The 16,082-nt window shown below is 36.5% G+C and overlaps 1 protein-coding gene across 5 annotated transcripts in view; it reads right to left on the bottom strand.

Moving 5' to 3' along the window:
* Positions 1 to 16,082, bottom strand: part of arhgap36 (Rho GTPase activating protein 36) — a 42,432-nt gene that overhangs the window by 11,084 nt on the left and 15,266 nt on the right. For all 5 annotated transcript variants that reach the window (XM_051898958.1, XM_051898960.1, XM_051898962.1 and 2 more), the window contains exons 2-6: positions 12,111 to 12,267; positions 9,509 to 9,577; positions 4,335 to 4,615; positions 1,777 to 1,975; positions 41 to 96 (exon numbers count right to left, since the gene is read on the bottom strand). In XM_051898958.1, the coding sequence (XP_051754918.1) occupies positions 41 to 96; positions 1,777 to 1,975; positions 4,335 to 4,615; positions 9,509 to 9,577; positions 12,111 to 12,267 (762 nt within the window). The remainder of the gene's footprint in view (positions 1 to 40; positions 97 to 1,776; positions 1,976 to 4,334; positions 4,616 to 9,508; positions 9,578 to 12,110; positions 12,268 to 16,082) is intronic.

Genomic DNA, 16,082 nt, shown 5'->3' with positions numbered 1-16,082 from the left:
TAAAGTGGCTCTAGATAGCAGATGAAACTAACAAACTTACTTGACGAACTCTTTTTTTGGAGCTGCCTACACGGAAAACCCCTAAAGTTTGTAATCCTGGAGAGAGAGAGAGAGAGAGAGAGAGAGAGAGATAGTAAACAAGTGCTGTGCTCATATTTCATTGTCCTGAATTTATATCTGTTTTGCTGTTTTTGAGTGGTATCTCATATGGGTGACCTTCTCTTTGTAACCTGAACCAAGGGTGTGTTATGAGCCTGAGGATGTATTCAAATTAGTTCACTTGTGTTTCAGGGAAGGAAAAAAATTCTCAAAAGTATTTGGGTTTACATTTAGTATTTCTAATATGGCATTGCTACATCCAGACAGTTCATAAGCATATCACTTCAAATGGTCTTCAAATTGTGCACCACTCAGAACTCAACTGAGAATTCTTGAATTATAATTCTATTTTTATTGAAGTAGAATTGAAATTGAATGAAATTTAAAGAAATTATAGTATACACATACACGCTTTTATACATGAACATACACAAAACATAAAGGGTATTTCCAGGAACATGTTAAAAATCAATGTTTGAAAAGCCACCTATTGAATTTTGAATTTAATTTGTGTTTTATTTTTTTAATTAATTAACTTTAATGGTGGAAGAACACTTTATTTCCCAGAACACACTAATTTACTTCTTCAAAATCCCAGTTAACAAAATGTATTCTAAGTACGTTTTGCTAACATTCCCATTAAGTTATGAAAACGTTATTTCTGAATGTTCTCTCTGAATGTTCTCTCTGAACTTTCAAAACTTCCAGTTTTTTAAACGTTTTAAAACGTTTGTTATACGAACATTAAGGGAACATTCAATTTTGTAATTTTGCAAACATTACGGAAATGTTACTTTTTAAGTTTTCTCTGAATATTCTGAAAAAATTAGTAACATTTAAAAAACATTAGACGAACGTTTCACAAAAAAAGTTCCATGAATGATGTAATAAATAACGTTTTTGTGCTGATATTTTAAGAACATTAATAAAGACCAGATAGCATTGAACATTGACTTTGAACATTCTATTACTGTTACTTGAAGAACTTTTGTTCATAACTTTAACAGAACCTTAAGTGCCCCTAAAGTGACATGGTGACAGAAAAAATATGAGATGTGAGGAAAAATTACATGTCAAAACTTTTGCGTTTGCTCGCAAATCTTTTGCGTTAACCTGAGAAACTTTGCGCACGCAAAATGTTTCCATCCCCCCAAGAAACAAAAATGTTGAGTTCTTTGTGAGCGAACGCAAAGTTTCTCAGGGGAATGCAAAAGATTTGCGAGTGAATGCAAAAGTTTTGAAATATACTTTCCATCTAATTTTATCCACTACCATGTACCTTTCTGGAGCTTTCTTCAGCCAAAGTTCTGAGAATGTTCCCTGCTGAGATGAAGCTAATACAATGTAAAGTTGTCTGAAAACAATGTGGTGTATATTTTGTAGTGCTGTGTGGTAAAAATTTAAACACTTAACTTCATATAGAGAAATGTTTAATCAGGTAAAGATTCTGAAAAAGTACTATACAAAAACTTTACTATACATAGTATAGACAATCAAATGAGTGATGTATGTTGTCTTGGCCTAATGAAATTTCCCTACTGTACAACTGTTTCAAACTAGTTTTAATCGCAATTCAGTAAATTTCTCTGCCTGCCAGTCTAATTCAATTCTCAATTCCTGTGCAAATTCAAACTTAACAACTGGACATGTTGTGCTGTAATGCTGTTTGCAGCTCACCGTAGGTCTGAATGTGGTTACAGCAGCGCTCTACCACTCGGGGAACTTGTCTGTAGATGGGGTTGAGACTGAGTTTGGCCTGTGTACGACCAGCAGCCTTTTTCATCTCCAGCTCATTAGGGTGGGAGAGCTGCAGAGCTTCCAGTAGTCTGGACTGACTCTCAACCAGATCAGAGATGGAGTCTACAGACATCCCTCCCTAACAGAGAAATAAAAGAGTTTACAATGAAAGGATAGACAATAGTCACAGGAATGACAGTTAAAGTATATGGCGTACGTAAGGCTTAAACGATGAAGGTCAGAATGACAACATAAATTTGATCAAAAGACTGTTTCCACATTCATAATGAATTATTAAAACAGGTAAACACCTGAAACACTTTCACACTGATCAGTGGTTAAAAGAGCTCAAAGACAGTGAGAAAAAAATTAACACAATAAATCTATTTATGCTATGTATACAAAAGAAATGTACACAGATTTTATAAAAGCTTTTTAAATGTCAACACAATGATGACTGAATAACTTCGTAATCTGTTCTTTTTCCTTTCTCTCTCCATGTTTGGGCGGACAGAATGGACAGTTTGATTTGGCAAAGACACAGACATAAATCTCACTCCCTCCTGCTGATATGTAGCCACCCATAGAGATGTTGTCTTCAGTCATAGTGAGAGAGGTATGGAAATCACCCATACGTTATCAAACAATAACCTGAATCATGCTGCCTGCTGCCTGACTCAGTAATAACAAACATCTTAGCCATTATCAGTGATGCAAACAGGTAAGGGGGAAAAAAGGTGAGAACATTGCGTGGGGCAGGGGACATGCTCTGCACGGAATTTTTTTAAAGATATTTGCTTTACATGCTCATTTGTAGTTACTTTAAGGGGTTTTTACATTTATTTTTTTATTACCTTATGTGTCCAAAACTGTAACTGTCTCTCTCTTCACCGTTCCCACATCTCAGACTTTAAATACACAAAATATTATCATTTATAGACATAGTTTTTAAAGTAAAGAGTAAAGGAAGCACTGTACAGTACTTATTGAAACAACCCGTTCTTTATTTACCCTTGTAAGTTCACAAGTACCCTTTGTAAGACCCCCACCCCCACCCCCCCATAAAACACATTCTCATTGGATCTATGCAAATCCCATAGGTGACCTATTTTGATCTCAAAAAGGTGAGTTGTCACTGAAAGGTGAGGAGTTTGCATCTATGCATTATTAATATGAGGAATACCATAATGTTTAAGGTATTGCCTGCTTATTCCTAATCTACACTTGACGTCTGTGTTCTTGTACCTTGACCAAAATAACACAGTTTTATTTATTAAAATGGTCATAACATACGTTTTTTAAAGTCTAGTCACATTTATTTATTTAGCACTTTATACAATAGATTGTTTCAAAGCAGCTTGAAAGTTCAACTTCAATTTCAGCTCTACAGAAGACAATTGTGTCATTATTAACTTAATTATTTTAATTTTATTTAAAATTCATTTGAATTTTATTTTTATTGTAATTTTATTATAATTTAATAAAAATTCTTGAGAATTAACTTTATATAACTTTTCAGATACTAGAACACATCAGTCTGTTTTACAGTATCTCAAAAGACCAAGGAAAATCTGATTCCTCAAAAATGACTCACACATTTTTTCTATTTCTAAATAACATTTGTTCTTGACAGAGTAAATGAGAACAGTGAATTATCTCTTTTTGCTTTTTTGTTGTTGCTCAAATTGGGTTAGAAGCCTCTACCAGAATTTTATCTGTGAGATGTACCATATCAGCATTTGACCGCGGGGAATTCTTTGAATGAAATGATGCCAGGTTAGTGATATCAAGCAATTTTTATTGGCTCTGATTTATATTTGCGCAGATAGTGTCCTTTCCTCTCATTTGCTCACGTATGAGATGTCAGCAACAATGCAGAATTAACTGTGTTGTCATGTATAGCTGTCAGGCCTAACGTTATGCATTCATATGATGCTATGCGTAAGGAGTTGCAGATGTTTTTTTAAATTAGAAGTTCAACATGACCTGGGTGCTGTGTTTTAATAATAAGTGTTTTAAAAAGTTCACCCAAAAATAAAAATAATGTCATTTATTACTCACCCTCATGTCGTTCCACACCCGTAAGACCTTTGTTCATCTTCGAAACACAAATTAAGATATTTTTGATTAAATCCAATGGCTCAGTGAGGCCTGCATTCACAGCAATGACATTTCCTCTCGCAAGTTCCATATGTTTTTAGTACATTAATGGATCTTGAGAGAGGAAATGTCATTGCTTTGAATGCAGAGGCCTGAGCCATCGGATTTAATCAAAAATATCATAATTTGTGTTCCGAAGATGAATGAAGGTCTTACGGGTGTGGAACGACATGAGGGTGAGTAATAAATGACATTATTTTCATTTTTGGGTGAACTAACCCTTTAATAATTTAAATGCACATACCACCTTTTAGGAAATATTACTTTTGATGAGCTTTCTCATGAGGATGTTTGTATACAGTAGTTCTTAAGAAATATGCACACATTGTTTCCCTTACCCGTCTGTGTGTGCGTGAGTTGTTGTCCATGAACGCTGATGAGGGAGGTTTGCTGTGGACCTCTATTGCTGTTGTTGAGGCAGCACCAGGTAATAAAGCTGCATTGCCCATTGGCCGGTTTCCATTGTGCTGCCATTTCTCGGCCCGGAAGTGAAGAACACTGGCTTCCAGGTCCAGACAGTCCCGTCGACTCTCTTTTAGAGCATCCTGACGCTGCTTGTATGCACGATCATTTGCGATTACCTGGGAGAGAGGGATACCGAATGCTTTGGCCGCAGACTCTGTGAGAGAATACAGTTAACAAAGAAATTATCTTAACAGTAGGCCTGTGGATCATTTAATTCCCCTATATTTATATGGATGCATTTTGATATTTAGATGATTTGCACGGTTTCAAGTTTCCATTGTTTCAAAATCAATTTACTTGCTTAGATGTAACAAACATGTCAAATGTTTTGAAAGGACACTGCTATTTTACACTACATTTCCGGAAGAGAGCATGTGCAAAATGGCATAGTCATTCTTTATCTTGGTAAATAATGACTCTGCACATATCAAATGTCATCGCAAAAAACCTCAATCATCACCCCACAATATGTCTATTCTTCTTGTTCATTTACTGTTCTCTCGCTCTGATAGTTCACACTTTACAGCACTATTTTTGTACTTGCTTACATTCTGTATATGAGCAAAGCTTGTTAAGAGGGAAGGTATACTTTACCATCCCCCAATAGGAAATGTGTTGTATGCGTTGTTTGTTGTATCTTTTAGTTCAAGGCAAGACACTACAGGCAAAACAATTGCTTTTTTATTCACAGGTCAATTTTGTGATTTTGGGCTATTTTGCTTACATAACTTGTCTTTTTTCAGATCAGTGGAAAGAAAACATCCAAAATATGCAGGTGCTGGTCATATAATTAGAATATCATCAAAAAGTTGATTTATTTCACTAATTCCATTCAAAAAGTGAAACTTACATATTATATTCATTCATTACACACAGACTGATATATTTCAAATGTTTATTTCTTTTAATTTAATTTTGATTATAACTGACAACTAAGGAAAATCACAAATTCAGTATCTCAGAAAATTAGAATATTGTGAAAAGGTTCAATATTGAAGATACCTGGTGCCACACTCTAATCAGCTAATTAACTCACAACACCTGCAAAGGTCTTTAAATGGTCTCTCAGTCTAGTTCTGTAGGCTACACAATCATGGGGAAGACTGCTGACTTGACAGTTGTCCAAAAGACGACCGTTGACACCTTGCACAAGGAGGGCAAGACACAAAAGGTCATTGTAAAAGAGTCTGGCTGTTCACAGAGCTCTGTGTCTAAGCACATTAATAGAGAGGCGAAGGGAAGGAAAAGATGTGGTAGAAAAAAGTGTACAAGCAATAGGGATAACCGCACCCTGGAGAGGATTGTGAAACAAAACCCATTCAAAAATGTGGGGGAGATTCACAAAGAGTGGACTGCAGCTGGAGTCAGTGCTTCAAGAACCACTACGCACAGATGTATGCAAGACATGGGTTTCAGCTGTTGCATTCCTTGTGTCAAGCCACTCTTGAACAACAGACAGCGTCAGAAGCGTCTCGCCTGGGCTAAAGACAAAAAGGACTGGACTGCGTCAGTAGATTTCAATTACAATACTTATCTTTAAACACAGTTTTCTCAAAATCTCCACTCCAGCACTTACACCAAACATTTTATTTCTGTATTCTGAAGGTTTTTACAAAGGGGTTTGTTCATATAACATTTACCTGATTAATGTAACATTTTATTCCTAAAATTGTGGTGAAAATGCAATATTTGCATATTTAAATAACATTTCACAAAACAGTTGTCTTAATTTACTGTGAATAATCAACTGGGGAAAATATAGCAATATCTATTAGTTACAATTTTTTACCATATTCACCTGCAATGTCTTGCCTTATGTTAATATTTTATTGTCTCCTTTTTTTGGCCTATGTAAAAAAAAACTGCACATTTAATATGTTAAATAAAGCTTTCTTTATTTGTTAAATTAAGTATTAACATATTTGCATTTTAAATAAAGACGAGTTTAAGATAAACACTATAATGTTTCAGACATTATCTTGTCTTTTAATCAATAAATTGCAATGATAAAAACAACTTAGAAGTTTGTCCCTTTTGTGTATCTGTAGGTAATCCCTTTAGGCAGTTAACAATTTACTTAATTGACTGATTTCTGAACTAATTAAAACATGAGACGTATTAGCACTTTAAAAAGCCTTTTCTGCAGGATCTCACAAGCATTGCCTCAAAGAAAGCTTTATTTAACATATTCTTCTAAAGCGGCTTATCTGTAATTGAACTTAACCTATCCCAGTTATTTATATCGATGGGGAGGTACAAAGACGTGATGTATACGTAAAGCACACACTTTTAAATAGCAAATTTAACACCCTAAAAGGACTACACTGAGCTTACGGCTGATCTGTTTTGGCCGGCAAAGCGACACAAAAGCAAAGCAGCCTTGTCTTCTCCTCCCTCCTCCATCACAATCCCTTTTCTTCTATCGCTGCCCCACGGCTTAATGATCTGGTCGCGGGTCAGGTTAGTCTGGTCCACTGGCCTCTAGTCCTCTGATAAGCTGGATGGATATGGGGATTGAGTGCTCTTTAAAGATATTCCTCCCTCTACCCTATCAGCATCCACTTCCTCATCATTCAGCCCTCCCCTCCCGCCACATTGTGCCTGAACCTGGAGCTGACGCACATGCTGAAAACAAGTGCCAGACTGTGGTTGCAGGTGGCAGGCGTTTGGCAGAAAGCCAAGAACATAGTCAAACAAATCCAACTGACTGAGGAATCAGTGCAGCTTTCGCTCCGGCACCACTCAGAGCAGCTCTGAGATCAGTTTGAGCTCTTGGAGCAAAGTTAAATACTGATTTGTAATCAGCAATAGTGAGTTTATGATTATGGTTATAATATATTATATATATATATATATTATGATTATGTTATAATATAATATATATATATTATGATTATGGTTTATTTCGATTTAGACATTATAACTAACTATAAATAACTTTACAACTACATGTCAACTAATTCTCATTAGAGCAGTGGCAGCACTAGGCCGGGGCTTGCTGGGGCTATAGCCCCACCAGAAATGGGCTTAGCACCGGCGCAGCCCCCCCAAGGATTTCCTAATGATTTTCCTGTTTTTTACTCTCCGTCACTTTCATTTAAAAAAGTCATTAAACACCTAAAAAATAAAATAAGAGTTAATAAATGTTGTAAATGTGCCTATAAACAATGGTTTTAATGGGGGAGGAGTCATTACACGCTTAGGTAAGGCGCGTGCGTTAGGAATAGTGTTCAAGCGCCTCGTCAACAGCCTTCATATTGGAGAGCAATGAAATATGAAGCAAAAGACTGCGGACTTTAGTCACATCTCGCAATAGTTCAGAAGATAACAATAGAGATATTGTCCTCTTGCAATCTGCTGTTGGTGAGTAGCTAACGTTACCCTGATTTTTTTGAATATTCACTCACGTTATAAACATCAAATAATATAGATTTAATATAAATTCTTGCACTTTGTTTGCCCTAGCTAGCCTAGTGGTGATGGAAAAAATAAAGAGAAAATGTTGTTTTCTATCTAAACATATAGATTAATGCGTTAAACAGGCGTATTTGACCGTTGCATCTCATCTGCTTTTTCAGTTTCTCGCGCCGCGTTTTAAAACAAATACATTTACATATTTATGTGCTGAATAAAAAAACCCTGCAATTGTACTTTTGGTATGCTAAACTGGTATACTTAAAGTCTGCTAAATTGGAACAACTCATTTTGTACTTAATGCAGTTTATACAATTGTGTAGAAGTAGTGCTGAGGTCCTACTAAAGATATACTGAAGTATATCTGATTGTGCTTAAGTGGAACTATTGCAAGTATACTTTAGATATCTTGCATTTAAAGACTGATATTATACAAAGATCATACAATCCTTATTAAATGTGATATTAAAACACTTTTTAGGCATAATATTAAGAAATGTGCATTGTGCAATAAAGAAATACTCCAAATAAAGTTTAATTATAATTTTTATATCAGTAAGCCTTAAGTGATATGTCAAAAAATATGGTATACTTGATATGAAATAAATGTATTTATTTCATACCAATTGAAAATATTGGAACAAAAAATAGTAATTTTAAATTGTAATTTTGCAATATTACTGTTTTTACTGTATTTTAGATCAAATAAGCCTTGGTGAGCAAAAGAGATTTGTTTCAAAAACAATAATAAATCTTACCAACCCTAAACTTTTGAATGGTAGTGTAGTTAAGTCAAATTATCCAGTGTAAATAAAATTCTATACAATTCACAAGTCTGGAAAGAGCAGCTCTCCAGTCTTTGATGAGTATCTTCATGCAAACTGGTTTTACTGTTTACATGTTATACAGTGAAAGAATGGTTAACAGTTTCAGAATCTTTTAGTCTAGAATCTAGAGCCTCTAAAATTATCCCTACAAAAAGACTATATGAACACATAAACACATAAGTAATGAACATGCCTTGCAGGGATGCAGATTGTTGAGAGTAAAGCTACATTAATGTAAAGTGTCCCTGTCTTAAAGTCTTAAAGCTGTGTGTCTTAAAGGCCTATGGGAGATTTGCAAGAACAGTCTTGGCAACCAGAGTCGGAGGATTCACAGAGCAAACAGACATTTTTAAGTCTCTGTTAAGTCTCTATTCTGCCATGTTCACCAAAGAAAGAAATTGTAGTGTCTTATTACTATTATATTATTACAGTAGTAATGGTTTAACAAGGACGTCATGAAGATAGTTTTAAGTGGACAAATATAAGTTGACATGAAAAAAAGAGATCACTTGAAAACATGACAAAGTATATATGTCTTTTGGCTGTTTATCAAAGATTAAAGAGATTGTAATGTGCTCAGGAATGCTGCCTGACAAACAATCGCCACTCTTAATCTATTTACTTCTGTAATGTGACATAATGAAAAGTAAAACAGGATGTTCAACAAGAAAAAATGTAAGGTAGTTTCATCCATCATGACAAGTGGCCATTATGTACAAGAATGGAGCCAGACTAGTTTGCAAATGCAGGTTACATGAGATTTAAAGATCTGTGAAAAATTAAATAAAAGCATAAGTATCTCTTACCTCGCTCTTTCTTTTCTTTTGAGAAGGAGTCAAACTTTCTCCGTAATGATTTCCTCCTCTTACGAATCTCTGTGGGGGAAAAAAGAGGGAAAAAATTATGGTTGGTTTTGTATATATACCTATAGAGAACAAAATTATGCATTTATCATAACACAAAATATAATTTCTAAAAATGTTATGTTACTAAATGAAATGATAGTACTGTTTAAAAGTTTGGGGTTGGTAAATTTTTTGAAAGAAATCTCTTATGCTCAGCAAGGCTGCATTTATTTCGGTCAAAAAATACAGTAAAATATATTATATATTATAATAATTATTATTATTCATCTTTCTGACTCCAAACTTTTAAATGGTATAAAATTCATAATCCTTAAAGCATCTGATTTGCATGCCAAATGAAATTTATCACACATTTCAACGCATACAATAGCTAGTGGCACATTCAGTAACACAAACATCTAAACGGATGCATGTAACAACAAGACTTCCATTCCAAAAATTAAAATGTATACCATTTAGATGGCTGATAGTGAAGCAAAACCTATTACGCACCAAGAATGGGGACAGAGCTGGCAAGGCAAGCACTATATAAATACCTTCGTATTATGAAGGCTGTGAGGAAGACAAAAATTAGCAGCAAAAACATTTCCTGGATAGATAAACAGCCACAATTATCCTTCATTTTTGCCTGAGAAAGAGTGTTCTTTCCAAATTTGGAGCTGAAAAGAAGTAGCTAAACTAAAACACCTTTGCCTGTGTGTTTTTATAACCCTGATGTACTTTGTCTATACGGCCCTCAGGAGAACAATTAAAGTGTTATGAATAGTTGTTCCCTTTAGCGGGTTAAAACTTCCTTCACAGTGCTGCAACATTTTAAAGACAAACCAATAGTTGTGTTTACACCATCAAACCTTTTCCTCCTTAAGTTCTGGTATGTTGGTAGCATTTTGCTGTGCCTTCAACTTAAATGATAGACTGGTTTGAATCTGATTAATTCATAAAGAGGTCTGAGTTATGGAGCAGAGGATAAAAATGTAAAAGATGCTGTTGAGATGTCCAGAGAGATAGAGAAAACAAAAAGGGATTGTAGCACAAGCAGATGTGCTTTAGGTGGGGTCATATTCCCATGACTGCAGGAAATGAGAGTTTATTTCTATGGCAACTGCCCCCAACCTTCCCCACACGCCAAGACATCATGGGCTAAAGCCCCCATCAGCTCCCATCAGAGGGAGGATGAGAGGGATGGTATTTGCCTGGTTTAGGATAAATAATCTCTTCAGGCCAAAGCAGAGATTGAAAACAAAGTAAAGGAGCCACTTTTATAAAGCAAGAGACTGAAACAAAACAATGACAACAAGTCAACAGCTTCACCCTGCATACAGCTAGAGTTTACAAAGATTAAGAATCACAATATTTCAAACAGCATGCAGCAATTTTGAAGAATGTAACTTTCAAATAACCACCAGCTAACCAGAAAATTAAAAAGCCAAAGCAGAGGTCAATCGCTCATGACATGCTTTCTGAACTCTCTTAAGTGACTTTCACAAAGTTTAATTTAACTCTCCAAAGGACATTCATCTTCCAAAAAAATAGCTGCCAAACACATTGATGACAATTCCAAGAGGAGCGGCTGAGTAAACCACCAGGCTGAATCTGACAGATTTCTCCTTTGGGAGGAAAATGTTCCATAAATATTCCCATAAATTGTGGCGGCTGCTTCCCCATGGATCAGCTAGAGTGCCGGCTGAGGTCTTCTCACAGATGACCAGTTGAAAACTTCACTATAGAGAATAGAGGATGACCTTTTCTGATCTGACCTGATGTGAAGTTGCTTGTACGTGCTGGGAATACCACTTCCCACAAAACAATGTGGTTTTCCATGGTACGACATAAGGGGACTCTCGCATGATACCTCGAAACACAAACACACAGGACTGCATAGAGGACTCAAGAAACATAAAATGACAGATGACAACAACACAATGCAATCACACATTATCATATGATAAACAGACATGTTTTCTTTTGTTAACCATTGATGTTTAATTGTGAACTGTCTACAACAAACTGATTTTGATTCGTGACCCAAATAGTGACTCAACTGTACCAAAAATGTTTATTGAATACCAATACCATGTCACCCAATTTGTCCATGTTGATGTTTGCCTAATTTGGCTGCTTCTTCCAAGTGACAGATTAATTTGTATTAAAATACCTTGATTGGAGACACAGCCTTTGTGGGGCCAACATCACAAGATATGAGTCTATTTATAGCTATGCACAATAATATGGTGTTCAACAACAATCTAGGTGTTGTTGTCGTACTCCATCTCACATATCTATCTTTTTCCTTGTAGCAGACTTATCTGAAGAATTTACTTTTGGAAACCCCCCCGAAGTACCTATGAATTGACTGTGATATATTTGCATGGATTTCTTGGGCATTCGATAAGCATCTGTCTGAAACAATCATATCTGGACTGTGACTCAAGCAATTTATCGTGGATGTAAATCTATGCACTACTTCTGGTACGCAATGTATGATCACAAATCATCACAAAAACAGTGTTTCAACAAGCAAAACTTTTTAAAAGAAATATACCTCTAGGGATGCTGATCTTAAAGTCCAAGTCTCTTCTTTCCAAATGGTAAAGGGCCACCTCCTGCAGACGTGCTCTCTCCAGCTCTGAGAGGCTTTGGATGGAAACCGGCTGCAGCCTCACGCTCTGCCCCAGCATGGTGGCCCACGTATGGTCACCCTGAGAAAGAGACAGACAGGGAAAGGAAAGCATTATTTTCAGTCTCAGCCTGCCTTTTTGCAGAGTTTGGCTGTGACCCAGCTCAAACACACCTGTTTGTCATTTTAAAGGGAAGCTGATTCATGTGTTTTTGATCAGAGCTGGAATTCTACAACAAGGCATATCTCCAGGATTTACCCTGCTGAAAGTGATATAGTGCAGTTAAAGTGCGTAGCACACCTCCTACAAACCAACCATCAAATATTGTACAGCAAAAGTTAGGGTTAAAGGGTGAAAAATCACTCCCAACAGTCTTTAAGAGACATTTTTAGACTAGTTTTAGATAGTTCTCAGGAACACGTCTAGATAAATATGCCCTAAAAGGCTTGGGAAACTAAAAACAAAAAGCCTAAAGGTCTAAGCACTTAAAACATGCTTTATGCAAAAAACACTTTTTGAGCTTCTCTGTTTAATTTGGGTTCAAGGATGGCTACTTTTAGACTTGGCAGCAGCAGTCTATTGGGTAAACATACAATAGCTAGTGAACATTTTTTGACCCATAATTCCTCTGACAGCTTACATCCTGTGTAGTCATATGTGTTGGCACATCTGATGTGATGACAACAACAAGAAGAACTGAAAGCCAAAACAATTACTGAAAGGAAATTTGCAGCAGATCAACCTTGATGCTTAGAATAATGCTAGAATAACTAGATCAAAATACAAAGTCTTGTCCTCTATAACTAAGAGATGTCAACCTGAAAGTGTGCATATCCAATTTTAGAGTATCATATGTGTTAAAGTACTCTTAAATTGTTCAAAAATCAAATCTATGCCTCCAAAACCAATTACAAAGTGACTGAACCCCTACATGAGGCAATTTCGCCTGATTCTCTGGTTATAAAGCCCAAATTATTCACTGATTAAATGAATGTGTGAGTTGTCATCTCACTAGGGTTTAATTAAAAGCATGAGTGTGTCTGTAATCTGTTTCCTTGTGTCCACGTGGGAGGTCACTTTCCATTCGAGTTGTGGTCACACAACATGCCAACCAGTGTCGAGAAAAGGACAGAGGTCACAGGTTGTGCTCTGTTTATTTTGAAGATAGGAGGGATCAGTGAAAACAGCAGGACATCCATCAAATACCCTGTGGATACCAGTATTTCAATTGCATGTTGAAACTATCTACAATTTACAAACTGTAAACTTCTCTTTTTATTATGCATTCTGAGTTATTATTGTAAATTCATCTTCAAACAAAGGAGGTGTTATATTATGGAACTGTAAGTATCCCTTTATACATGTACAATCTTTTATAGGATAAGTACTTGTAAAACAACAGAAAAGCTACTGTTGTGTTGATTGGCGGAGAAACTTGTTCATCATCAATATCGTGCCATTTCAGAGTGGGAGAATGAGAGAGTCTTCAGGGCAATGCAAAGACACAAAGTCTTTCCTTTCCCCCTCCTCCCTAACTCTATGCCCTTCTCTTTCTCATATACACTGTCCCTTCTTTTAAAACAAAAAGAAAGGTCATGTACGAAGGGAAGAGCAAAACACAAACACATGTAGCATTAGGAAATACTTCAAAGCCCACTGAAACCTAAACCACCATCAATCATCAGGAGCATTGTGCTCATTTACTGGACACAAAGGCTTTTGTGAGAAACACTTGCCTTCAAGAAAGCAAACAACCATTACAAACGCAACACATCCTATATGACGTATAAGGAATTTTGGATTATTGTCTCAAATCATGAAGAAAAAACATTTTAATGTACTCATGTTATGATTCAGGATAAATTAAGTGCATTCTTATAAAGATCATGATGGTTAATTCAAACATAGGCCAATTTTAGTGTATATCAGCTAAGAAGAAACACTCCAGTTGGGATCAAGTGTTTATAGGATATAAACAGTGTTGGCTAAGTTACTCTAAAAATGTAATTACTAGCTACTAATTACATCTTAAACAGTGTAATTCGATTACCTTACTAATTACTCTCTCTCTCTCAAAAGTATTGCATTACTTATTACTAATGACTTTCTAAATCCCGTATCAGCCTCGACCAGAAGAACAATACAAGGATAGACATGAAACTGCTCTTCAAATAAATCATATAAAATTGCATAAATTATCCTTGAACTACATAAAGATGGCGTAGGCTATAAGAAGATTGCCAAGACCCTGAAACTGAGCTGCAGCTTGGTGGCCAAGACCATACAGCAGTTTAACAGGTCAGGTTCCACTCAGAACAGGCCTCGCCATGGTCGACCAAAGAAGTTGAGTGCACGTGCTCAGCGGCATATCCAGAGGTTGTGTTTGGGAAATAGACATATGAATGCTGCCAGCATTGCTGCAGAGGCTGAAGGGGTGGGGGGTCAGCCTGTCAGTGCTCAGACCATACGCCGCACACTGCATCAAATTAGTCTGCATGGCTGTTGTCCCAGAAGGAAGCCTCTTCTAAAGATAATGCACAAGAAAGCCCGCGAACAGTTTGCTGAAGACAAGCAGACTAAGAACATGGATTACTGGAACCATGTCCTGTGGTCTGATGAGACCAAGATAAACTTATTTGGTTCAGATGGTGTCAAGCGTGTGTGGCGGCAACCAGGTGAGGAGTACAAAGACAAGTGTGTCTTGCCTACAGTCAAGCATGGTGGTGGGAGTGTCATGGTCTAGGGCTGCATGAGTGCTGCCGGCACTGGGGAGCTACAGTTCATTGAGGGAACCGTGAATGCCAACATGTACTGTGACATACTGAAGCAGAGCATGATCGCATCCCTTCGGAGACTGGGCCGCAGGGCAGTATTCCAACATGATAACAACCCCAAACACACCTCCAAGACGACCACTGCCTTGCTAAAGTATGTCTCCAGAACTAAACCCTATTGAGCATCTCTGGGGCATCCTCAAACAGAAGGTGAAGGAGCGCAAGGTCTCTAACATCCATCAGCTCCGTGATGTCGTCATGGAGGAGTGGAAGAGGACTCCAGTGGCAACCTGTGAAGCTCTGGTGAACTCCATGCCCAAGAGGGTTAAGGCAGTGCTGGAAAATAATGGTGGCCACACAAAATATTGACACTTTGGGCCCAATTTGGACATTTTCACTTAGGGATGTACTCACTTTTGTGGCCAGTGGTTTAGACATTAATGGCTGTGTGTTGAGTTATTTTAAGGGGACAGCAAATTTACACTGTTATACAAGCTGTACACTCACTACTTTACATTGTAGCAAAGTGTAATTTCTTCAGTGTTGTCACATGAAAAGATATAATAAAATATTTACAAAAATCTGAGGGGTGTACTCACTTCTGTGAGATACTGTATATTTCTCTGTGCAAAAATGGAAATAAAAACAACACAGAACAACTGAGCACAACAGCAGCCTATGTGGGCTAAACTGTGTCATTTATCATTGCTTTGGCCAAAAAAATGCTTTCAAATTACATCAATTATTTTCTTACTTAGACAGGAACAAACACCACCAAAACACTATACAGACCATTTGCACTTAGAAACAAACACCACCAAAACACTATACCATTTGAACATGCTTAGATACTCTTTTCAAAACTGTCAAACATTTCAAAAGTTCAAAACTGAATAAGACAGCAATTTTCTACAATTCTACAGTAATACCATATTGAAATATTTTCCAAATCTAAAAAATTAAAAACTATCAAAACAATTAAATGTAGCTGAACACCTACACAGATGTTAGTCTTTCAATTTTATTACCATCAAGTGGAAAACTTGGGGAACAATTTTACACAAGATGAGTTCACACATTCTACAATGAAATAATAATGATTTTGCCAAAGACGGCGTTGGC

Source organism: Ctenopharyngodon idella, chromosome 7 (assembly GCF_019924925.1).
Source record: "Ctenopharyngodon idella isolate HZGC_01 chromosome 7, HZGC01, whole genome shotgun sequence".
Classification (NCBI taxonomy): domain Eukaryota; kingdom Metazoa; phylum Chordata; class Actinopteri; order Cypriniformes; family Xenocyprididae; genus Ctenopharyngodon; species Ctenopharyngodon idella.
Note: the sequence above shows the minus strand (reverse complement) of the source record. Positions and strands in the feature narration are given on the sequence as shown.